Source organism: Pleurodeles waltl, chromosome 6, assembly GCF_031143425.1.
Source record: "Pleurodeles waltl isolate 20211129_DDA chromosome 6, aPleWal1.hap1.20221129, whole genome shotgun sequence".
NCBI classification, from domain to species: domain Eukaryota; kingdom Metazoa; phylum Chordata; class Amphibia; order Caudata; family Salamandridae; genus Pleurodeles; species Pleurodeles waltl.
Window position 1 is genome coordinate 1,545,188,280 of NC_090445.1, and position 26,394 is coordinate 1,545,214,673.

Here is a 26,394-nt window from a genome sequence, read left to right on the forward strand (position 1 = left end):
CGCTTTTCCCCCTCTCCCTCTCCTTCCATATCTAGTAAACAGATTGAGTCAAAACAAACTCAAACTCATACTAATAGCACCAACATGGGCAAGACAACCTTGGTATACCACACCACTAGACCTGTCAGTAGTACCTCATGTCAAACTACCCAACAGGCCAGATCTGTTAACACAACACAAACAACAGATCAGGCATCCAAACCCAGCATCACTGAATCTAGCAATTTGGCTCCTGAAATCCTAGAATTTGGACACTTAAACCTTACACAAGAGTGTATGGAGGTCATCAAACAAGCTAGAAGACCATCCACTAGACACTGCTATGCGAGTAAATTGAAAAGATTTGTTTGTCACTGCCATAATAATCAAGTGCAACCATTGCATGCATCTCCAAAAGATGTAGTAGGATATTTACTACATTTACATAAATCAAATCTAGCTTTCTCTTCCATAAAAATACATCTCGCAGCAATATCTGCTTACCTGCAGATTACTCATTCAACTTCCCTATTTAGAATACCTGTCATTAAAGCGTTTATGGAGGGCCTAAAGAGAATTATACCACCAAGGACACCACCTGTTCCTTCATGGAACCTCAACATTGTCTTGACAAGACTCATGGGTCCACCTTTCGAACCCTTGCACTCTTGTGAAATGCAATACTTAACGTGGAAAGTTGCATTTCTCATTGCCATCACATCTCTAAGAAGAGTAAGTGAAATACAGGCGTTTACCGTACAAGAACCGTTTATTCAAATACACAAAAATAAGGTCGTTCTAAGAACAAATCCAAAATTCTTACCCAAAGTTATCTCACCGTTCCACTTAAACCAAACAGTGGAATTACCAGTGTTCTTCCCACAGCCAGATTCAATAGCGGAAAGAGCACTACATACATTAGACATCAAGAGAGCACTAATGTACTACATTGACAGGACAAAAGAAATTAGGAAGACAAAACAACTATTTATTGCCTTCCAAAAACCTCATACAGGAAATCCAATTTCCAAACAAGGTATCGCCAGATGGATAGTAAAGTGCATCCAAACCTGCTATCTTAAAGCAAAGAGGGAACTGCCTATTACACCAAAGGCACACTCAACCAGAAAGAAAGGTGCTACTATGGCCTTTCTAGGAAATATTCCAATGACAGAAATATGTAAGGCAGCAACATAGTCTACGCCTCATACATTTACTAAACACTACTGTGTAGATGTGTTATCTGCACAACAAGCCACAGTAGGTCAAGCCGTATTAAGAACTTTATTTCAAACTACTTCCACTCCTACAGGCTGAACCACCGCTTTTGGGGAGATAACTGCTTACTAGTCTATGCACAGCATGTGTATCTGCAGCTACACATGCCACCGAACGGAAAATGTCACTTACCCAGTGTACATCTGTTCGTGGCATTAGTCGCTGCAGATTCACATGCGCCCACCCTCCTCCCCGGGAGCCAGTAGCCGTTTAGAAGTAATTCTTGAACATTTGTACATTTGTAAATATATTACATTAAACCTTCATTTTGTACATACGTATTTATTCCATTGCATGGGCACTATTATTAGCATACACAACTCCTACCTCACCCTCTGCGGGGAAAACAATCTAAGATGGAGTCGACGCCCATGCGCAATGGAACCTAACTGGGAGGAGTCCCTCGGTCTCGTGACTCGAAAAGACTTCTTCGAAGAAAAACAACTTGTAACACTCCGACCCAACACCAGACGGCGGACTATGCACAGCATGTGAATCTGCAGCGACTAATGCCACGAACAGATGTACACTGGGTAAGTGACATTTTCCATACTCTTTGCTCTGGCTGTTACTTTGTCAAATGACACATTTCTGCAAGCTAAAAGTGTTTATTGTATCTTCTTTGAATAACTTCTAGGCACAAGTTATTGTAATCTGGACAACATTTTAAGATTAGATTCATTCAATCCTTGAACACGTGTGAAGAATTGGTGATGAAGAACTACCAGGTTCACTTTTCCCTCAAAAAAACCATCAAGTTGTTTCACAGCAATCTGAAACTCATTAAGAAACTCATTTTTATTACAAAAATACTCTGGTAAATGATCAACCACATTCTGATCCAACTGCCCACATTCATAGATATAAACATAAACATTCTCTTATAGAACATTAAAAAAACAATAGGAAGTCACACGCTTCTACATCATAGAGCCAAGTAAAAGAAATACAGACCCAGTACCACAACACCTATGAGTGATATGTCGATTTTGGAATACTACAAACAGTCTGACATCTACTCTCAAAGTCACAAAATAATTCATGAAAAGACTATTCAGGCTATTTCCACCCATAACAAAAATTTGTCTCCAGAATATTAAACACTGTACTGTCAGTTTTAATGAAACTACCTTTAGAGCGTATTCAAAAGGCATTGATAAAGCAGTTGTCTTCTAAGATGGCTTCCCTTCTAGCCGACACATAGAAGAGTAAGTGAGCTTCAAACACCCTAATATAAAGAACCATATTTGAGTTTTTCAAGGAATATAGAAATGCTTTCTTTAAGTTCTATCTTCTTTTTGTATGAAGAAAAACATGACATTACCAACTTTCTTTCTAAATCCAACCAGAGTGGTTGAAAGTTCACTGCATTCTTGGATATAAAGACATGTCTTTAATGTTACTTGCATGGAACAAAATAATTTTGAAATACAGAGCAACTGTTTGTAGCTTTTGGTACGATAAATAAAGGCGAAACAATAATGAAACAGACATTGGCAAGATGGATTGATGATTGCATCACAACATCATTTATTAATTAAGACCACTGGCGAGGATAGCTACAGGACATTCAGTAGGGGTTACGGCAACAACACCTGCTCTGTTTTAGGGATTTCGCTAAACAGCATTTGTAAAGCGGCAGCTTGGAAGTTGCTTTTGTTAAGCATTACTGTATTGATGTGGAGAACAGCAGGAAACTATGGTGGGACAAGCTCTGCTTCAAGACCTTTTTTTACATAAGTTAAGCTTCATTACTACACTGCTCTTATCTGTAGTGCTGCTATTGTAATCATGATTCAAGGTTGTGAAGCTATGAAAGATCCAGTGCTGGAGAAGAAAACAAGTTATCTGTTGCTCTAGTTCTCCAGCATTGGCATCTTTCATAGATTCACATGAGATCCTACCCTTCTCCCTAATAACATGAGCCAAAGAAAAATCGGACAGTTGGGAGCCTCCGATGGAAACAGCTAGGGGTGCTGGCCTCTGATTGGCTTGAATTTGCAGCATTTCTAATGATGTGAATGTGATGTAAATGTTATTAATTACTTATGTACACTGCTTTAATGAAATTGTTACTGGGGGTTCCCCGTCTGACATCGGTGAATAATTCAAGCATGTGAATTAAAGAAAGATGCAAGTGCTGTAGAACTGAAGCTACAGATAAGTAACTTTTTTCCTTATGAAGCCTTTTCCCTTGGTGTTAGCTTTTACAGGATCGTGTGCATGTGTGGAAATATGCCCTTTTCCATCTGATAAGCTTTGATGCCCTTTGGGATAAGTAGTTGCTATGGCATGTTACTTTCAGTGCTGCAAGGAAAACCTGTGTTATGCGAAGTTCTTTGGGGCAAAAGACAGATTTACCATGTGACTGCCACTGAGTAGATATGCAGATGCTTCTGACTGATGGTGGGGACAAGGACAGCAGACTGCCTCAGGCATGTTTGCAGCCTAAAATGTTGTGGGTTGCCACTTCATTCTCTACACCGATTGAAGTTAGTTCAGCCCTGGCCTAATAAATTCAGGCTGTAGTTGCTGATTCGAGCGTCCCCAACTGGATACCCAAGTGTCTGCAGTGGACTCACACATTTTTCATGTCATCTTTGGAGTTTGGTCAGGCTTGTGAGTGATCTATGTGTGGTATTGTTGCTTAAGTAGTTCATTATTGCTGTCTCTGTTTTGATGCGGGGAGAAAGCTTATCATTTTTCCTGTTGGTCCTTTGGGTGCTGATTTGCTTGATATAAAAGCTCTGTGCTTCAATTCATCTTGCAGGCTGCAGGAAATGGAGATTTTGTACAAAAAAGAGAAAGAAGAAGCTGACCTTCTTTTGGAACAGCAAAGATTGGTAAGTACCCTGTCTTTTATTCTTGTGGGTGATAAATTGTAATGCAGTTGATGCTGCATCATGTGTGGCTTGATTCGCTGTTAAAGTGTGGTGTTTTGTGGTGGTCAGCAGGCATCTGCATTTTAAGACAAGCAGTCCTTACACTTGATGCTATTGAAATTTTGCATTTATACTTCAGACTGAACATAGTTGGGAAAATGCCACACTTTCTCAAATCAGCTGCCTTACTAAAGAGTACCACCAAATGTGGGTGTCTTCGATTGCTGAATTAGCGGTCTTTGCTGAGCAGTCAACATACACCTAAAATATGAACTTTAATCTCACCTTGAAGAGGGCATTTGGAGGTGAGACCTTTTTAAATCCTAACTCTTGTGTCAAAAGCCCATGCTGATGCTCAATCACATGGCTCATCCCTTTCACCCAAACATTCTCTCTAATGGTGGCTGTTAATTATATGCTTTGAGCCCATACGTGGGCAGGAAAGCATGATAAGAACAGATAATTTTAGCTTTCAGGTGCGGAATTTGAGAAGCTTATGGTCTCCAGCATTGGCTCTTTAATGGATTCACCTCCTTGAATCATTGCCTAACATCAGTGGAACCCCCCAGTGGTTTTACAAATAGCACCTTCGCCATTCAAACATTTAAGAATGTATCTCTAGTAGCCCCTCCATCTCATTATTTTAGTGTGAATTGTAGCCAGATTGTATATGTGAGGGTTTCCCTGAAGACCTCTGCTCTATACTTTATAAGAAACATTTGGGAAACATTTTCAACTTCATTTTTCTGCTGTACATATTTGTGTTATATTTTCCACCTGTTACCATTCCGACTGCTGCTCACTAGTCTTGCCTGAGGGATGTTGCTGATATTTTGGACAAGGCCAACAGTTTTCCTTTTTGAATAAGTTTAAAACAATTGTCAAAGCCAGAAATTTCTCTTACGTCTTTGCGTAATATACCCTAGGAACATTTTGACTAATAACACTTGATATATTGAAGTGAATGTTATTACTTTATCATATTTCATTGATATCTTTGAGCACTGTAACACAAACATGTTCCAAGTGTCAACTCATTGCCTCACACCTCAAGGATATGGATAGTCTGCTTACAATGTTGCTTCCCTGTTGTCTGCAACTTAAGATGCAACTGTGTGTCTGATTCATGTTTCTGACTCGCTAAAGGCACATTGCAACTACAGATTGGCTGTGCAACTCTCTTTGAGTGTTTTAGAGGCATGTTTCTGCACTTTGTCTAACCCCTCTTTTGCATGCACCCTAAATTGAGTGTGTTATTACTTTTATCAAAATGTTTTGTATCTATTGATGCTAGATTCCCAAGTTTGTTTCCCCTGACCTACAAAATATATCAAACTCATCAATAACGATAAAATGTCTCCTTTGTGAATGATCAGTGTATTTTTTACACAGCATTGGCTATTTCATAGATTCATATGTTTTGCGTATTCCCTTTAGTTAAGGTTGGAGTCCGTGTCACATAAATATCCCGCTGGTTTAGAATGAACTCTAAAACATCCTTTTAAAGTACAACCAATTCACATAGTATTTGAGCTGTTTGCTTCTCAGCCACTGAGTGGCTGGACCTTACTCTCTGTCCCAAGATGCCTGGTCTGATTCTTTCACGACGTCAAGTGAGGGAAGAAATCCTGTTTCATTTGTGTTGAATAGTCATAAATTTATTAAAGGAAGTGTCCAAAAAACACCTGTGCTGCAGCATGCATTTTTCTCGCACAATACTGGTGAAATGCAGGGAGAACAGTTCTGCCTGGACATTCCTCCTATAGTCATTCTCCTTAAAGTAGGGTATAGCTGAGAATATTGGGAATGGTATTTTTTAAACTCTGAAAAAAATCCAGCCAGCGTAATTTACAAGGAGGACCTTCATGTCAAATCGTTCTGCTTTCCGCATACAGTGAATGTTGTGAATAAACATAAGGTACGTGAGAAAGCCTCCTGTAGGAACCCTAAGTCATATAAACAAGCGTAATTTAATTCTTATTCTAGCATGCAAAATATAATTTGTAAATCTCTCCTATGCCTGCCCCTGGTAGTGCAAGTTGCGGAACTTGACCGTGACCTGGAGTAGACCATGCTCTCATATTCAATGTAAGACTACTGATCATGCCCATGCTGAGACAAATTAATTAATGGTGGCAGTGTATCCTGTTTTGTGACTTTTTGGTGTTACCTGACATTTGTATTTATGTCATTGAGTGCGGTTCAGAGATCCTCACATGTGAGCTTCCACTGTTACATGAACCACTGTCCCTTGCACTGACATCTTGAGTGCATGTCAAGTGCAGAAAGTGTATAATGCTTGTATAGTTTTAGTGTGGTATGGTTATGAGTAATGGCACCCAGTCTATTTTCGATGCCCCTGGCTTAGCATGGTACACAGTGGAGGATGAGGACAACTTCCCCAACATTGCAAATGTTTTACCTGCAGTCCTTTGGGTGGAGGGTGTAAATCTAGCCAATAAGTTCAAGGAGAATCGAGACAGAGTTTCTTTTAAAAATTCAGTGAGTATCGTTTTAGCAAAAGGCTGCTGACTAGTTCTTCCCGAGCACTCCCTTTGGTGGGTGTGAGGGTGGGACTGCAATTTCTGTTGTTCAAGGTGAGGAAGTATTTTGAAAGCACTTGCCCTTTTGTCTGTCTCTGATTGCTGCTTCAGGATCTCTTCATTGTGCCTATGTTTTCAATATTACTGTTCGGAGCCAGCCCCATAGCCACCTACTGTAGCATAATTTTGAATACTGTGTTTGATGAACAGCCAGATTGTCAAATTTGAAGGCGAACAAAGCCAAGCCAGTTCTGAAGCCTTAGGCAGTCGGTCTACTCCCCTATCTGCAATATAAATATGAAAGTGGGATCCAAGCCACCCCACTTTGTCCCAGGCCCGAGATTCTTGATTAAGGAAGGGAGTGAACACACAGCTGCTGTGCAACCAGCCCAGGTGTCTGCTGTGACAGCCAGTCTCTCATAAGTGAGGGGACATAACTTGAAGTCTGCACTTTCTGCTGAAACATCTGCCTAAAGTTCCTTGAAGCCTGTCTTCCTGCTTAGGGAGGATAGCAGGGGGCCTACCTATGTGGATGGAGAAGCTATCCAGGAGTAGAAGCCAGTGTGTCCCTTGCATGAGGAAGCCCCTGCGAAAGCTGACTACCATGGAGAGCGAATCCAGGAGTGACCTAAACTGTGTGCGTTTGGGGGAGCTGGTGCTCTCTCTGAGCGGCTCCCTTGTGAATTGCACCAAGACTTTCGCAAGACTAATCACTGTGCTGCCCAGCAACCCACTTTGTGCGCGAAAGACTGTTCAGCCCAGAGGCTGCACCTATCAGACACAGAACATCCCAGATGATTTGGTCTGGAGGCTGCTGAACCTGGGGGCATCTGTCTGCACTTGGCTGAGAAGGCTGCCATTGACAAAGAGGAATGCTGCTAAACAAGCCTGCTTCATTCAGAGGTCCCTATTCCAATGCAGAGTCACTGTTGTGGCCTCAGAGGAAGTGGAGCTGATGCTACAAGGTTGAGTTCATGTATCGCACTGGTTGCAACACCAGCCACCAGGTAAAACCCATGCCTAGCCACCAACCATAATGATAGACTGGAACATGCAGTCAAGACTGATGAGCTCCGACCAATTGTCCCCCACACTGCCTCCTATCACTCCAAGGGCCACTCATCTGAATCCCCAGGACTTCTGCAAAACCAAAGATATTCCACAGCTTCCCTTTAAGTTTAAGTCTCACTATCAGAAATGATGACTGACACCAGTGTCAAACCCTGAGGTTAGGGGATTAGCGAGAGAGAGAAAGAGAGGTAGCATTGGTTCTGGTGTACCTGGTACTCCCAGGAAAAGGATGGCAGATGATTGTTAATTCTTCTCGTAGGGCCCCCCAAGTTCTAGTGGCAAGGCACACTCTTTCAGTGAAGAGAGGTACTCTACAACAAGAATACAGTAGTTTTAAACTACCATAAATGAATGTGTTAAAATCAGCCTTAGATGCAAGTCCTAAATAAAACATGCTAAACAAGATTTGCTATAAGAAATTCAGGTTCCTCTGAAGGGCCCTTGAGCACTGACCCCTGCACTGAATCCTCATTACGTATGTTTTAGTTACTGCTCAAATGATTCTGAAATCTTTATCTGTCCTTAATATTGTTACTTCACACAACTAGTCCTTTTCCTTCAGCCCTTTCTTCCATGTTCAAACTGAAATTGCTAGGGTGCCCTTCAAGAAAAAGGGGATACCAAAACTAGAAGCGCTTGGTTAGGGCACCTACCTGAGGGCCATGTAATGGTCCATAACAGCTGGAGAGTTGAACGAGGAAAAGATGGTCATAGTGAAGGCGATGGGGGCATGGCAGTGCAGACTAATTGACCAGGTGCCATGTTTCGAGATAGTTGTAAACTGGTTCAAAGGGACGCACTTCCAAGAGGAGTTGCTGGCCGCCAGATTCCAGGCAAAGATATCCAAGTTGTTCTTGTCACAAGTGGCATATCTCTGAAGCCAAGAATGGCACTGATGGGAGAACAGTTCTTTCTCAAAGCGGATCGACAAAGCCAAGCAAGGAATTGAGTTTCAAAGCAGTAAAAGTATTGCTGTCAATTAGAAGGCTGTCTCTGACCGGAAAATGGGGCAGGGATGGAGCCCTTTAATTAGATGGCAGGGCAGCTGAACAGAAGAAATAGACAACAAGCAAGTATATCAAGTTACCTTGAGGTCTGCAGTAAACAGAGGGTTTTAGCTAATCTGCACCATATGTTTGTTCAAACAGAGTTTCCGAACATTTTGCACAAACAGATCTCTAAACAATGCACTCAAACTAAAGTACTTAGCACGCCTAGAAAAAGTTCACACCAGAGTACAAGGCGTCTGCTCACCTAGAAAATACCCAAAACTGCATAACAGAGTAAATAGTGCCTGCCCAGCTAGAAAACATTGACAACAATGAAGAACAGACTGCACAGGCAAACCAGGGTGCAAAACCTCCCTTAGAGGCCTTTGCCATAAACTGCACAGACAAGCCAGGGTGCAAAACCTCCCTGAGAGGCCTTTGCCTGCTCATCCTTGCTTTCCTGAGAGTCTGGCATGGAAAGGGTTGTACTTGGCCCTGTTTGCAAAGCCACAGTTAGACAGATCCGAGGACTTAATGAACATCCACCTCAACTACCACAGTTAGCTGTCAGGTGCTGATATGGGTTTCAGCCAGGTTTCTATAAGGAAAAGTAGGTTTGGGGCTTCGTTCTGCAGTATGTCCTAGATCTCTGTGGTGAGTTTGGTGAGTGAAAGGTTGAGGGACATGCAAGTGAGTGCTGAGTATTGTGTGAGTGGTTGTAGGACTGTGAATGTGAGAGAGTAGGGTTTTGGGTGCTGTTAGTGCAGGTGAGGTAAAAGTTGGGTGTGGGTAAGTGCATGACAACTTGCAGGAAGGGCTGGAGAGCACTCCTGCACTGTTGTGTGGTGCGGCTAGGCAGCACTGTGTTGAGCGGTAGCCATGGTTTAGGGTTGTGAATGAAAGGAGTGATGTCACTTCTTGTGCAGATGGACGAAGGGAAATCCAGTGATGTCACTTCCTGTGACCCACTGAATGGGGCCTAACAAGTGGCCATTGTACTTGTATGTTATAGAAAAGATCTCACACATCAAATGTCTTTGAACCAAACACTTAAATATTTACTTTCCAATGCTCCATGTTTGCAATACAAGAGAAGTCAATGATGGTCATAACCCACAACATGACCACCATGTTCCATATAAGAATGCAAAGTGAAACAAGGTCTCATGCTTTTAAGTGGCTCAGACTGTGTTAGACTTGGCATCCTTGGCGTGGTCTCCCCTAACTTTTTGCCCCTGTTTCCCAGGTCGTTGTTGTGTGCTGGACTCTGTTTTTACTGTTTTTGTTACTCTGGGCACCTTACCACTGCCATCCAGTGCTAAAGTGCAAGTGCTCCTATGTAAAATGAATGTGTAATTGGCTTTCCATGATTGTCATATTTGATTTACTAATAAGTCTCTTGTACAGTGCACTAGAGGTGCATAGGGCCTGTAAATCAAATGCTACTAGTGGGCCCGCAGCACTGATTGTGACACCTACATGTGTAGCCCTGTAAACATGGCTCAGACCTGCTACTGCAGTGTCTGTCTGAGCCATTTTAAACTGCTAATTTGACTTGACAAGCGTACCCACTTTCCAGGCCTAAACCTTCCCTTTTACTAAATGTCAAGCACCCGTAAGGTAGGCCCTAGGTAGCCCCATGGGCAGGGTACGGTGTATGTTTAAGATAGGACATATACTAATGTGTTTTATATGTCCTGCCAGTGAAATGCTGCCAAATTCAGTTTTCACTGTGCAAGGCCTATCTCTCTCATAGGTTAATATGGGGGCTGTCTTTAGATATTATTAAATTGTAGTTCCCTTTGGGAGCAGATAGAAATATCGAGTTTTGGGTCTCTGAACTCACAATTAAAAAATACATATTTTAGTAAAGTTTGTTTTTATATTGTGTGTTTAAAAATGCCACTTTTAGAAAGTAGGCATTTTGTTGCTTAAACCATTGTGCGACGCTGCCTGTTTGTTGATTCCCTGTCTGGAGCATTTTGAGAGTTGGGCTGTTTGCATACCTTCTCTAGACAGTGACACAAGGGGGCTGGTGTGTAGCCTGCATATCCTGATGAGCCATCTGTCCTGGGAGGGGGAGGAGGAGTGGTCACTCACACCTGAAAGGGCTGTGCCTGCCCTCACACAATGCAGTCTACAACCCCCTGGTGTGTGTCTGGGGCCTGGCCTGGACAAGACAGGATCTTACAAACCAGAGAGACTTTTCTTTTGAAGTTTGCCTACTTCAAAGGCAGAAAGGGGTATAAGTAGTGGACCCCAAACCCCTGAAAATTAGATCACTTCTGGAATCAAGAGGAACCTCTGCCAAGGTGAAGAGCTGAGGAGAAGTGCTGCCCCTGCCTGTGACTGTGCTTTAGTGGGCTATCCTGCCGTTGCTGCTTCTTCCTGTGAAAGGGGACAAAGACTGGACTTTGTTGTGCATTCCTGCTTGAGAAGAATCTATAAGGGCTTGAACTGAGCTTGCCTCCTGTTGTTGAAGTCTCAGGGCCATCAAATACTTCCCCTGCCAGCACCTGGACTCTGGTGAGACTCCTGCCCTGCCAAGTGGTCCCCCATCAAGTCCCTGGGCCCTTGAAAGGTGAAGTTGGCAGACAAGAACTGAAAATCCATGCACAGAACACCATGCAGGGAAATTTTCACAAGGCAGCTGATAAACGACTTGCTGCCGGCTTCGTGGCTCAAATCGACACTCCACCTGCATCGCAACTGGGAGATCGATGCAACGCGGCTGGAGAAACTATGCACAACACCCGCTTACGGAGTCTGATAATATCGCAAACCCCGTGCAGCGCAGTTTTCTAACACTGTGCAACCGGAATTTACACACATTGTCCCTGGGCGTCCAAGTCAACCCGACTCTGCACAGATCTGAGGGCCCCATTTGTAAATAGACGCATTGCTCCCTTGCGAGGGAGAAAAACTATGCCTGGCCTCACTTGTGACTAAGGAATCAACGCATTGCTGACTTTTCCGATGCACACTCGCCCGTGCAGCTTTATTTTTGACGCTAACCAAGTACTTTGTGTAACAGCATTCTCACTGTTTCCTAGGGATTAAGACTCTTATTCTTTTGAAAATTCATATCTTGACTTGTGTATGTTGGAATTTTGTTGTTTTGGTCTTGTTTGATTTAGATAAATATTACCTATTTTTCTAAACTGGTGTGGTGTCCATTTTGTAGTGTTTTCACTGCATTACTGTTTGTGTTGGTACAAATACTTTAGACATCGTTTCTGAAGCTAAGCCTACCTGCTCGTGCCAAACTACCAAGGGGGTGAGCAGGGGTTAACTGAGTGTGATTCTCTTTTACCCTGACTATCGTGAGGGTCCTTGCTTTTACAGGGAGTAACCTGACTTCCAACCAAAGACCCCATTCCTAACAGACATCATTGTAATGAGCCATTAAAAAATAGTACAAATGTGTTCCCAATAAAACACAACTTTTGAATATGGATCTTCTTAGCAGTCACACTTGGGATTTGAACTGTCAGTTGAAAGGATTTATTTCCAGCATTGAATCTTTCATAGATTAGCATGCTTGAATCCTCCCCATTGCGGGAGTCATAGTAAGAAGTGCAATGTTAACCCTAGCCTGGAAACCCTGAAACATGGTCACAAAAGTAGCCTGTTTACATCATTACAAAAAACCTTAACTTCAAGTAGTTAACCACTAATACAGTGAACACCATCCCCAGAAGCCACCATACCTCTGATTTCTACTGCATCTCAGACACAGTGGGGCGCTCACCTTTAGGATTTCACAGTCCAGGGTCCCTTGGATCACATACTGTAGACATTGCATATGAACTATCTCGAGCTCCTAGCTGTTTACCTAGCGCTGAAAACATTCATAGTTCACCTCATCAACAAGGTAGTCCTCATATGCACAGCCAACATGACAGCCATGTACTATGTGCAAAAAACAGGGGGAGACACACTCTCTGCAGTTCTCATCTTTCACAGTCAACTTGGCACTGGGCCATTCGTCACAACATTTACCTGTTAGCGAAACACCTCCCAGGAACACACAAAAATGTTACTGACCTCCTCAGCAGCATGTTATAACAAGTCCACAAGTAGGAACTCCACCCTCGAAGCCTGCTCCTTTCTTTCCAAAACTGGGGGTTTCCAGACATAGACCTATTTACAACAAAAGAAAATGCAAAATGCCCACACTTCGCCTCCAGGTTCCCACACCCTCAGTCCAAGGGCAATACTCTGTGGGTGAACTGGTCAGGGATATTTACCTACGCTTTTCCATCTCTACCTCTCCTTCCGTATCTGGTTCTGAAGCTCAGACAAGTGTCTCTTTCGCTGGTACTAGTGGCTCCCACATGGGCCTGACAGACATGGTTCACCACTCTGCTAGAACTATCAGTGGTTCCTCACAAGAAGCTTCCTCTCGACCCAGACCGTCTCACTCAGAATCGTAGCCAAGTCAGGCACCCATATACCAAGGAATTGAAGCTTGCAATTTGGCTCCTGAAGTCAGAGTTTGGATACCTAAACCTACCTCAAGAATGTATGGATATATTTAAGGAAGCATGTAAACCTACAACTAGAGCATGCTCTGCTGGAAAATTGAAGTGTTTTGTCTTCTGCTGCCTGTGCAAACAAGGGGACCACTTCAAAGTGTCAGTACAAAATATTCTTTTATATCTTCATCATTTATAGAAAGCAAATTTAGCATACACTTCCATAAGGTTACATTTGGCTGCCATAGCTGCTTACCTTCAAAATAGACAACTTTCTTCTCGGTTTAAAATACCAGTTATTAAAACTTTTATGGAAGGACTTGGAAGAATTATTCCGCTGGTACCTCTTGGAACCTTAATGTTGTCCTCACTGGGTTCTGGGGCCTACCATTTGAACCTCTGCACTCATGTCTTTTAAAATTTCTGTCTTGGAAAGTGGTATTTTTAGTTGCAATCACTTCCCTTAGATGTGCAAGTGCGCTCCAGGCTTTAACCTTGAAAGAACCTTTTTTCCAAATTCACAAGGATAAAGTAGTTCTTCACACCAGTCCAAATCTTTTACCAAACATCTCTAAGGCAGCTACATGGTCTACACCACACACTTTCACTAAACATTATTGTGTAGATGTTTTATCATGCTAACAAGCTAACGTAGGTCAAGCAGTGCTAAGTACTTTTTTCCAGACCACTGTAACACCCACAGGTAAGCCACCGCTTTGGAGAGGCATTGCTTTAGAGTCTATACAGAGTATGTGTATCTACAGCCACACATGCCATCAAACTGAAAATGTTACTTATCCACTGAGCATCTGTATATGGCATGTAGTTCTGTAGATTCACATGCATCCGCCTCCCTCCCTAGGCACCTGTGGCTGTTGCAGTCCTTTCCAGATACTCACACTCATGGTCATATCATTCTTATATCTTTACACTACACTCCATTCTCGCCATCTGCGGGAAAGCAATCTAACAATGGAGTCGATGCCCATGTGCATTACCAGCAAGGGGGAGGAGTTACTATACCTTGTGATACGAAATACGTTTTGAAAAAAAAACATCTGTACCCAACACCAGATGGCAGAAGAATGCAGAGGATGTGAATCTACAGCAATACTTGCCACAAACAGATGCTTACTTGGTACGTAACATTTTTCTTTAGGACCATGTGGAACCTGTTGCTAAAAAAGGCTTCATTCAGATTATTTGCAATTACTGGTTATATGCAGGCCACAAAATATAACATTGGTCGTACTTTATCCAAAAAATCCTTAAAGATGCGGACAGTAAGCTTTTGCTTCATTTGTCAAAAGCAATGGATATTCCATCCTCTGGCGAACAAATCAGAAGAATCCTTAAAAATGTCCAAGGAAGCCAAAATTCTGATTAAGAACCTAAGTTGACATCTAAGTAGATACTTTCCACTTCTAATGGAGCGCCAAAGAAAATTCTGAGGAAACCTGCTGTGGATTAAAGTCTGGCAAAACATTTGTTTGACAAACCTACCTCTCAACCCCAGATCTATTATCTTTGACATTTTTTTTAGACATGTTGCACAGCAGCATGGACTGCTGTGCAACATGACCTGAAGTCAAGAAAAAAGCACTATGACGTGGCCAGCTGTGACTGCGACATAGCGCATCTTGTTAAGCCATGGACAGCAACACAGAGTGGTAGGGGAAAGAAGAAATGATACCGTAACCCGTTGAGGAGCACCAAGGAATGGCATTATGACTGTTATTCCACAAACCAACCAATGACTCAGGTACCAGCTGCGTTGGTTAAAGACTTTCGACAGATGCTTTTAGAACACTTCAAAAGGTTTTCCTTATCCCACCAAAGCTGATCCGAGAAGACCGCTTTCCAGATGGTTGTCACCTCCTTAGTTCAGGCCTCACACTCAACCTACAGTGCCACACGCTCCTCTGCATCTTCTATTTAGAAAAGCCCTTCAGCATCTCTTCTGTTGCATTCATGAGTTGCAGCTTAACCTGTAACACCAGCACAGTGTCATGTCTGCTTAGCTGATGGACAGGAAAAAAGGAAAGTTGTAAACTGAACCCCTCAGTAGACAGTGCCAGAATAGGTACACTGTGTAGCACCTGTCAAGGAAGATACTATTCCGCCACAACCCCAACGGACTCTCCTTGAGCTGACATATTTAATATGAAGGTGATGAAAAAACAAGCCTGGATTAAAAATCCAAAACAACAGAGGATAGGCCTGCTTGGTTAATTTAACATCCTTGGCAGGCCTGTGGTTATACAAGCATCTCCGAGATGGTCCAGAAATCCCATTTCTTCATGCTCTACACCACCTAACTGGGAAGGTATAAGGCTCATTAACATTAAGATCAAGATTTCTGCTAAGGCTGAAACTTCTATCAGAAATATATGAAAAAAGATTAACTCTTAGACCCAAATCAGAACCAGAGTAAATAATAAGAACCTAGCACAACACTTCTGTGAGATCGATTTGCACAAGAGCGAATTCACCATGTATGAGTTGCATGAGTAACCAAACCAAATTACAGACATTAACGTGATTGTATGGTTCAGCCTGTATATAAGAAAACAATTCTCTGTTCATTTCTCACAGTGGAATAACTCAACAGAACCAATAGTGCAGATGGTGCAGTGGTCAAAAGGTGAATAAGTGAGTAATATAGAAAAAACATGTGTAAAGATCGTGGGCAGTCAAACAGTAAATAGGGGAGAAAGACCAAGATGGATACTTTACTCTCCATTTCATCAGCAATCAATAAGCAACACCAAGAGTAGCGTTAATGTTTGGACAGAGTTCAGTTAGGCTGTGGGTTTCATCAGGGCAAGTGCCAACTTTTAGCATATTCCATACTGCTGTTCTCTGGACGTTGGTGTAGAATTCACTATACCAAAGGAGAGTGAGCACCTGTATCCTAGTCAGGCTAGTAAAAGGAACCATATTTCTTGACTGTGGAAACATTTAAACCATTAATGTCCTGAGGAAAATAATTGTGCAGTAAAAGAACAGTGGATCCCTGTAAACTACAGTGTATCTGTTGGTGGTTTTGGCAAGGATACAAGCAGGAAAGGGAAAATAAATGATTAAGGTATGAATTCAAGGTAATGTTCTCATATGCTCTTGTATACATTTATTACAATATCAGCAAATTGATTTGATGCAGGTTATGGAATTAACGTTTACCATTTCAATTGAGTCCCATGGAGCAAATGTGCTAGGTTCTTGCAACTTTTGTTAAGGCTTCAAACAATACAGTAAACAAATGTGGACGTACACTGGACCCTATCTAAACTTGTTTCCAGACAACAAAAGTGTGAGTTACAGGCCATCTTATAGTAAGGGAAAAACATGTTCCTCTATCGTTGACACCATCAGGGACATTGCAATTACTGGTTTTAGACAGCTGGCAGGAGCAGCTGATTTGCACATACAAGGGTGTTGCAATCTACTCCTTTTAGACCCGACATCCAAAGTATACTCTTGGAAATGCCCTGTGATGGACACACCTTATTTGGACAACAGGGTGGAGACTCTCCAGTTCAAAAAGACAAAACTGGATGCAGCAAGATCACTGGGTGTTTGACAGCAAAGAAGGCTTGAGCCCTTTGCAGGGTTAGAACAGGGCCGGCTACAGGGCGGTGCAACTGCACCGGGTGCTGTCCTCAGGGGAGCACTGTCTTTAGCAATAACTGAGAAACTTGCAGTTTAAAAGCACCTCCTCAGTCTAGCCTTCAGGAAGCAATTAAAATATCAAGATACCTCTTGTGAGCTTTGACTTGCCATAAAGTTGCATAGAAATAACAGAACTATATTGTATGTGGCTGAGTGGATTAGTAAAGCCAGCCTTTACTTGCGCTTTAAAATAAATGAATGTATGTGAAGGGGGGGGGTTATAGAGAGATAAGGGGCACATTTACCAAGCGGTAGTGAGGGAATCTGAGGAGGTGGTCATGGGGGGGGGGGGAGGGCCAAGAGGGCATGCATTGTTGAAATTGTAACATAAATTCAAAACTGTTCCGAATAAGGGTCCCCAAAATCCTTAAGATGTCCCTGCCCCAGCCTGTGTTAGTGCTGTCCACAATGCATCTCGGGGTAGTGTGAATACAGTGCACTATGCACATCTAGTTTGTCTCTGTGCTGTGCTCAGTGAGCCTCCTCTAGCTTGTGTTTGTACTGTTTACACTGCTTGTGTGGCTTGTGTTGCTGCTGTACACAGTGCGCCCAGGCTTGTGTGAATACTGTGCGCCATCCATCCTTAACTAATCTCAGTTCTGTCCACAGTTTCCTTCCAGCTTGTGTCATTGCTATGCACAGTTCACCTGGGTCATGTACACGTGTATGCGCAGTGCACAAATCGCCTGTCTCAGAACTGTAGGCACTGCAGCTCCAGTTCATGTCGATGATGTGCACAATGCACCTCTGGTTTGTGTGACTGTTGCACATAGTGCACCCCTGGATTGTTTGAGGGCTGTCCACAGTGTACCAGTGAATTGTCAGTATAGTGCACAATACACCACTTCAGTTTATATTTGTATTGGTGCTGTGTCTGACCATAAATTGTGCAAAACGTACCCTTGGTGTGTTGACACTTCTGTTCATGGCTTGAGTTAGTGCATTCTTGAGTGTGTGAAGTGCATCCAATACACCTGTCTTTTCCCTGTACTGTTAAAAATGTGCCTCTGGCTTGTGTTCGTATTGTTCACAATGCACATTTGACTTGTGTTAGTGCTGTAAACAATGCAGCCTGGCCTTGTGTGAATGCTGCACAGACAGAGTGCACCTGAGGCTTGTCTAAGTGTTCTACACAGCTCCACTCTGGGATATGACAGTGCTGTACACAATGTATCACCAGCTTGTGTGAACACTGGCCACTTTGCATGCTTCACTTGTCTCAGTGAAGTGTAGCATTGCATTGGCAGTGCTGTGCAGAATGCATTTCTACTTTGTGTGTGCACTCTGCACGGCAAGTCGAAATCCATGATGGTACTGTGCAAGCCTTCGATCTAAATGGTGAGCCAGGCACCTCTGGTTTGTGTCAATGCTGTGCAGAACGCAATGTTGGCATGTGTTGGGGGGAGGGGCAAAAAAAAGACCATTGTACAGGCCGCCACCAGCGCTAAAGCCGGAGGAGTCAGTACTCCTCCAGAGGTAGACATCAAAACTACAGATACCAACTATATTGGCTCCCTCAGTAACCATACCATCAGCAGTATGAACAATAATACAGTGCACCACCCCAGCATCCTTCCAAAAATATCTAATTTGTAGAAAATGTGGCAGTCAGCACAGCCCAAGAATGTTTAAGGCAACAGTGACAATTCTCAGGCGACTGTCACAATATCTGCTCCTTACTGCACAAAAGCTCATGTACGGGGGAGGATCCTTTGTTTCAGGAAATGGGCCAATATTACATTAGACCGGTGGTTACTAGATTTAGTATGGCTATTGACTTAAGTTCATCCAGAAACCTCTAGCTACGCTGCCACACAAGAGGCCCCATCAACATCTTCATTTGGTACAAGCTGAGATCCTTGCCATGTTAAAGAAAGAAGCTAGGTTCCAGAGAAATGTAGGTTTTTATTCTTATATTTCCTCATCAGGATGAAATTCAGTTAGTGGAGACTTATTTTAGATCTATGGTAACTAAACAAGTTTTTGATGAAACAATCATTTCTCATGGTTACTTTGCAGGATGTACTTCAGCTACTACAAGAAGGGGATTACATGACATCTTGAGGCATACAGGGTGCATACTTTCACAGGTCTCCATTTTCAATTCAGGGTTTACCCATTTGACCTCAAATCTGCCAGAAGGATATTCACAAAATGAGTGGCTCCAATTGCTGCATATCTCAGACAATTAGGTTCTCAAGTAGTAACCTATTTGTACTATTGGCTAGTCAAGGGAAATTTGTTTCATACTATAAAGGTCTCTTCCAAAGCCCGTCTGGTTTTTCAACAAGTTAGGCCTTGCTTAGAACAAAGACAAATCGTCCCCTAATTTCTTTCAAGAATATCTAGTTCTTAGGTGCAGTGCTAGCACAGATTGAGGCATTTTCAGAAGGATTTCGTCAAACAGTTGATAGAAAGCCAAGAATCGATTTAAGATCTTGTCAGAGTGACAGAAAAGAAGGAAACAGGTTTGCTATGTTGGAGTCTGCACCAATACACACTTATAGGTCTAACATTCCTTCAAAGAACATCCTGTTTTATGACAATGGACTTGAACACACCTGCAAAAAGTATTGGCAGTGGCTTATGGTGGCCAAAAGAAACACATGTTTACCAATCTCCTGGAACTGAGAGGTAGATCTTATGCCTGCAGTACTTCTTCTCGAGGATCAATGTATCTTCAGTGCAGGTATCTTCAGACAATACATCCATATATTATTATATCAACTAGTAGAGAGGGTGATGGTCTTGCCTGCAGTCAGTGGAAGCACAAAAGATTTGGGTTTGGGTCACTAGGCATGATTTGACTGTGAAGTATTTGCTTGGCAATACCTGGGCTGACCATGAGTGGGAACTGCATCAATTGAGGCATATTGAATCTTGACCGGTTTGAAACCGGTCAAAACCAAACATGAGCAGGCACACTCTACTGTGGTTGTGGGGGAATTTCTTTTCAATGTCATGTGCTCAGGGACCTTTGTTTACATTGTACCCCCACTTCACATGATCCTGAGAGTTATGAACATGATGAAGAGGGAGGCATGCCATGTAATATTAATTGACCCATGGTAGCCCAGACAATATTTGTTCAGAGCCACTTCCCCTCTCAGCACAGCCACAAATTCAGCTGTGACCTCTGCTGAACCTTCTGTCTTGCTGCAAAGACCAGATCTTATGCCTGCATCACTGATTTTATTGGCCTGGCTCTTGAATGCAGCGAGTTCCGTCTCTTAGACATTCCGAATGCCTGCAGAAAAATACTATCCAAGGCTAAAGCTATGTTAAGAACTAAATGAAAGTGCCTCTGTAGTGACCATAGCTTGCACCCAGTAATCTGATAGAGACATCTAGTTGCAGATTCCTTACCTTAAAATTTCCCCAAGCGCCAGTTTGAATCCGGAGATTTTTCTAAAGCAGTACCCCTGCACGCCGTCGGGTGCCGTCAGTTGGCTCTGCGTCACCGTTGTCCATGCTGGAAATTTTGCTGCAGGTCCTATACTGGCGCTACCCCGGCGCGCTGACATCAGTTCTTTTCTTTTTATGACAGCCATTGCTGATGTGAAGTAAGAGCTACCTCTCAGTCACTTTTTGACTCTTCTTTTTTTCACTTTTTGTTAAAGCTTTTTGATTATTTCTACTCCTGGTGCATTGAGGGATATCATCTCATAAGACCGGGTTCAAATCCTGCAGGTCTTGTCATCGAGCAATGTCTATGACTGGTTGCCACCTTGTGTGCCTTTGGTGTTTGGAGCGTGACCACGGTCCGAAGTTGTGCTTCCAGTGCCGGCCCTGCATCTGAAGACTGAGGGAGCGGCCCCTAAAGCTGGCGGCAGCCCGGCAGTCGACTCTGCGTAAGCCCCGGTCCCAGTCGAGAGGAAGGTCTTGGGATCGATCGCTGAGTCCTCCCTCTTTGTCGCCCCACTCCAAGTCCTCAGGATGATTGGGTAAGTTGAGGCACAAGAAGTCGAAGAAAGTGAATTCACCTCATCCATCGGCTGATGAGTCAGTTGGAGCCTCGTCGATCTAGGCCTCCCTCAGCAGAGCTTGCATCTGGGACGACTTCGAGCCTCCCTGAGTTCCCGGGAACCGGAGCAACCCCTGCTGAACTCTTAAGAGTTTTGTGAGGCCATGTGCCTAATTTTTGGGCAGCCTGACTCCAGTGGAGAGCCTTCTGGCCCTACAAAGTCAAGAGGGGCCTATTGGGGTTCCGAGGGGCACCCAAGAATCTATTCCTGGATCTGGACCGCTGTTGGTTGTACCTGCTCGACCTTCCCCAACACCAGTCTTGATGTCAACACTCTCAGCACCGCCGTGTCCCCGGGTGGCCGCATCCACATTGCTGAATCAGACATGGAGACAGATGGGCGTCATACGACACAGGCACCAACAGGGGCCTTGCCCCGAGTTGTCAGATCCTGAGCCTTATTCTAAGGGGCTAGGTTATGATGAGAAATGGGAGGGGTCACTGGACCCTTTGGAATACCAGCTCCAAGACTCATAGACTGACGTATGGGCCTGGGTGAAGCCAGTGGGCTGGATACCTCCCCAGATACTGTCCTTCCTACAACCCCTTCCTCCACCCCCACCGTGGCTACGAGTAGGGAGCATCCTATTTAATAGTGTTGCAGAGAGCAGCCGAGATCCTGGACCTTGAGCTGCCTTCGGGGGTAGCCAGGACTATCCTCCCGACAGAGGTGATTCAGCTTAGGGCTGCGCCATGTTTATTGAGGCCCTTAAAGATGTCATACTGGGTACCTGGTCCAAACCCAGCACAGGAGCGCCTGTGAACAAGACAATTTCACACCGCAATTGCCCTGAACCAGGTGACCCAGGTTTCCTGACAAAACACTCTACCCCTGAGAGCTTGGCAATCCAAGCCTCCATCTCCCAGGGCGCATTCAATCCAAGAGGCTGGATACACTTGGAAAGATGTTTTTTTCCACCAGCCTGGCATTACGGTCAATGAAAACAGCATGCCTTTTGGGACGATGTTCCCAACCGCTGTGGCATATGGTTGGGCAAGTACAGCCACAGGTTCTGGAGGAGGTCCGGGCTGTACATTCCCAAGCAGTTGTTGCTGGAAGAGATGCCGCAGATTTTACAATCCGAGGTTGACTGGACACGACCAACTCACTGGGCAGAGTGGTTGCATTGACAGTGGCCTTGAGGCGACACACCTGTTTGAGGATGTCTTGCTCTCCAAGGGATGTCCAATCCAATGTAGTGGACATGCCCTTTGATGACATCTGTCTCTTCGAAGGGAAAGCTGCCTCGGCGCTCAAGCGCTTTAAGGATTCTCGTGCTATGACCAGGTCCTTGGCCCCCATTCTGCTTCTCACCACTTTCGTGGCTACAGCATCCTATGCTACAGAACGGGTGCCCAGTCGCATCCGTTCCCCTCCAGCCAACATGCTGAGCATGCTGCCCAGCATCTGCGTGGCCGGGGACATGCGATACATCTCGCTCGTGGGTCAGGGAGCCAGCGGTCCGGTCAGTCCACTGCCACTTCACCCCCAACCCCTCCACCCCCAACAGCTGCCTCCAAAACTTCCTAGTCTTACTCTCCCTCACCAGGGACCAGTCAGAGGTAGGATTTGCCATTGCCTGCTCCGCTGGTAATCCATCACATCAGACAGGCGGGTTTTGCAGATAGCCCAAAGGGGCTACTCCCTCCCCTCCAAGACTATCCCTCCATCCATGCCACCAACCTACGATTGGATGGCTGGAGGATCACTCGACACTTTTCTAAGAGAAGATTACAGCTCTCTTGTCCAAAGGAGCCATAGAGAGTGCCTCTGTGCCAATAGTATTTTGTAGTTGTTATTGCTGCTACTTTCAGGTACCCAAAAAGGACAAGGGTCTCCGCCCTATCTTAGACCTCCGGTCCCTCAATCTCTTCCTCAAGAAGGAGAAGTTCAGAAGGCTCACTCTAGCTCAGTTTCTATCTACCCTGTACCCAGGAGACTGGATGGCGTAAGGGACTTGCAGGTTGTTTGTTCCACATTCTCGTCCTGCCTGCCCACAGAGGTTACTTGCGGTTCATGGTGGGCCATGAGCACTTTCAGTTCACCATGTTCCCCTTTGGCCTTAACAGTGCCCATCGGGTGTTCACCAAGGTGATGGTGGTGGTCGCAGCTCATCTGCGCAAATCAGGAGTTTCTGTCTTCCCCTATCTCGATGAATGGCCTTTTGAAGGAGGCTCGTCCCAGGCTATTGTCTCCCACCTCCAGACTACAGCAGGCCTCCTGCATTCGCTGGGGTTCACTATAAACGTGCCAAAGTCACACCTGACTCCCTCTCAGATGCTCGATTTTATCTGAGCTATTCCAGACACAGTGCAGTTTCAGGCTTATCTTCCCAAGCGGTGAGTCCAGGATATTCAGTCTATGATACCAATGTTTTAGCCTCTATCTTGGATTTCTGTGAGAATGACACTCAGGCTGCTGGGCCTCATGGCCACGTGCATCCTGCTGGTGACGCATGCCATATGGCATATGCAGGCTCTGCAGTGGGACCTAAAGTTCCAGTGGGCGCAGCATCAGGGAAATCTCTCTGACATGGTCTATATTTCGGAGGGAACCGCACAAGATCTGCAGTGGTGGTTAGAAAACTGCTATGGGCCAGAAGCAGATCCCTCTCCCTTCCCCAACCGATCTCACAGTAGTGGCAGATGCATCAGTCCTGGGATGAGGCGGTCTTCTGAGAGAGGTGGAGATCAGAGGCATCTGGTTGGAGCTCCAGGCGATCAGGCTAGCATTGAGTATATTTCTTCCCTCTTTCAAGTGGAAAGTAGTGCAGGTGTTCACAGATAACACCACAGCCAAGTGGTACTGCATCAGGCAGGGCAGGTTTGGCTCATGGACCCTTTGTCAAGAGGCTCTGTGCCTCTGGATGTGACTGGACAGCAGGGTGTTTCCCAGGTGATTGAACATCTGGCAGGCTCTCTGAACACCAGAGTGGACAAAGTCAGCTGATAATACTTAGTCGATCATGTATGGTGTCTCCATCCAGAGGTGGTGCAATGTCTTTTTCTGCAGTGGGGAGAGCCTTGGATAGATCTGTTCGCCTCCACAGAGAATGCACAATGTCAACAGTATTGCACATTGGAGATTCCAAGGCGGGACTAGCTCGGCGACACTTTTCATCTTGAGTGGATTTCAGGCCTCCTGTCCGCCTTTCCGCCCATACAACTTCTGCCCAGAGTTCTCAAGAAGATCAAGAACGACCGGGCCTAAGTAATCCTTGTGGCTCCGGACTGAGTACGAAGGATCTGCTTTCCCTAGCTATTGACCATGACCATCGATCCTCCGACGAGACAGCCCCTTCGGGAGGATCTTCTGTTGCAGCAGGGGAGGGTTCTACACCAAACCTGTCCAGTCTCTGCCTTCTTGTGTGGCGATTGAGTGTGACAGTTAACAAGTTTTCACCTTCCGCCCAAAGTCAGTAACATAATCTTGGCACTTAGACGTCCCTCCACCAAAACAATATATGCCTGTTTTTGGAAGAAATTTGTGGCATGGTGCACAGAGAAGTCTGTTGACCCCCTTTCTGCCCCTCTGTCTGAGGTTCTGTGTTTATACTTTCTTTGGCCCAGCAGGAATCTGCTATGGACACTCTCAAAGGTCGTTTGTCTGCAGTCTGCTTTTTTGTTTAAATTTCTTATTGGAAATAGGTTCCTTAAAGGTCTTACTTATATGTTTCCTCCATCTCCATTCATTATGCTCCTGTGGGATTTGAATTTAGTTTTGACATTTCTGATGTTGCGCTCCTTTTGAGCCTCTCCACAATTGTCCTTCCAGGCTTTTCACTTTGAAAACAGCCTTCCTTGTACCCACCGGGTGAGTGAGCTGCAGGCCTTGTCATCTAAGGCACTTTGCCTTTCCATCTAACATGACAAAGTGGTGCTTTGTACTAGTGTAGGAAGCTGGCCCAGTGTGTGGTAGACACCTATTGTGTTACACCTTATACTGGTTCCAGGTAACTCCAATTAGTGTTGCAGTGCCTAAACAGCCAGGGCTCTCTAGGGTAGCAGAGGTGAGGTGAGCAGCCAAGACTTACCTAGAAGGCATGTGGAAATAAAGGTACTTTATTATAGGTACACCGAACTAGACTAGCATTGGTATACCTCCCTCTGGAGGTATGAACACAAAATTTATACCCAGGTAAGTATTCAGGAAAAGCAAAAGGCCGTATATGGGGGAGAAACCATATACTAAAAAAATGGAATGTGAAAGAGTTTCTCCCACCAGAGTGTATGGAGTAGTTAGACAAGGGCTAGGGGAGAATGGAAACCCAAACGTTAAGTACCTAGAACATCCCCAGTAGCCGGGCGCAGAGAAGTAAGTTACTCAGTTTTCTGATACGCTGACTTGGAGAGGTCATGGTTGGAAAATGCAGAAGCAGGACCGGACCAGTGGAACCCAAGAGTGGATTCTGGGTGAAGAGGACCTGCAACAGAAGGAGACAGAGTCAAGTCCATGCAGAAGTGTCCAGGAGTGTCCAGGTGGGTCAGGATCCAATGCTGAAGATCAGGGTCGACAGTGATGGATGAAGTCCGGCTGCGGGGTCCAGGATCTGCCTAGGAGTCCCAGAAGTCACCTACAAGCTGTCCCTCGTTGGTCGCTGGAATGCAGACGGGTCAGTGGTCAGGGGGACCACCAACAAGCACAGGCAAATGCAAAAGAAGCTGTTGGAGGTTTTTCAGAGCTGTAGCGGGCAAGTAAGCTCCTGGGGACGCGACCCTTGGAGGGGAGTCCGGGTTGACCCTCAGAAGACAGGAGAGCCAGCCAAAGAATTCTGAGCTCCCACAAGCAACCCACTGGCAGCAGGAACAGCAAGTTGCATTGAGGGCCAGTCAGCACACCTAAAGAGAAGTCCCACGTCACTGAAGCAGAAGAGAGGAGACTGTCTTTTAGAGGTAGAGTGCTGGGGGCCACGACTACTTGGAGCCTGAAGATCCCATGGAGCTGGAGTCAACAAGCCTTGGTTGGTGCAACAGTTGTGGTGCACAGGAATTTTGTCCCAGGGCTACTTGAAGCCTGAAGATCCCATGGAGCTGGAGTCAACAAGCCTTGATTGGTGCAATAGTTGTGGTGCACAGGGAAGGCAAGGGCTCAAAGCATCCCGCGTTGGACAGAAGGCATATAGGGCCCAGAGGATCCCTCAGAACCACCATATGTGTTGGAGGATCTTTGCAAATCCAGAGGACAGAAGATCCCACCAGCTTCAAGTTTTTTGTTGCCTTAGGTGCCTGCGGATGCAGGGAAGTGACTCCTTCACTCCAAGGGAGATTCCTTCTTGCTTCTTGGTGCAGCTGAAGTCTTGCCGACCCCAGAGGATGCAAAGCCATGGAGATGTTGCAGAGTACTGACAGGAGCCGCAGAAAACAATGTTGCAAGGCGAGGTTGCCTCAGTCGGTGCAGTCTTGTTCGGTTCCTGTGCAGCCCAGCTGAGTTTTCGAAGGCAGGAGCAGAAGATGTATTTGCAGAGAGTTCCTGTTGGA

At 44.8% G+C, this 26,394-nt stretch overlaps 1 protein-coding gene across 15 annotated transcripts in view; it reads left to right on the top strand.

The window, feature by feature from the left end:
- Nucleotides 1-26,394, top strand: part of KIF1B (kinesin family member 1B) — a 1,289,105-nt gene that overhangs the window by 429,203 nt on the left and 833,508 nt on the right. For all 15 annotated transcript variants that reach the window (XM_069241187.1, XM_069241189.1, XM_069241193.1 and 12 more), the window contains one exon: nucleotides 4,028-4,100. In XM_069241187.1, coding sequence (XP_069097288.1) covers nucleotides 4,028-4,100 — 73 coding nt within the window. The remainder of the gene's footprint in view (nucleotides 1-4,027; nucleotides 4,101-26,394) is intronic.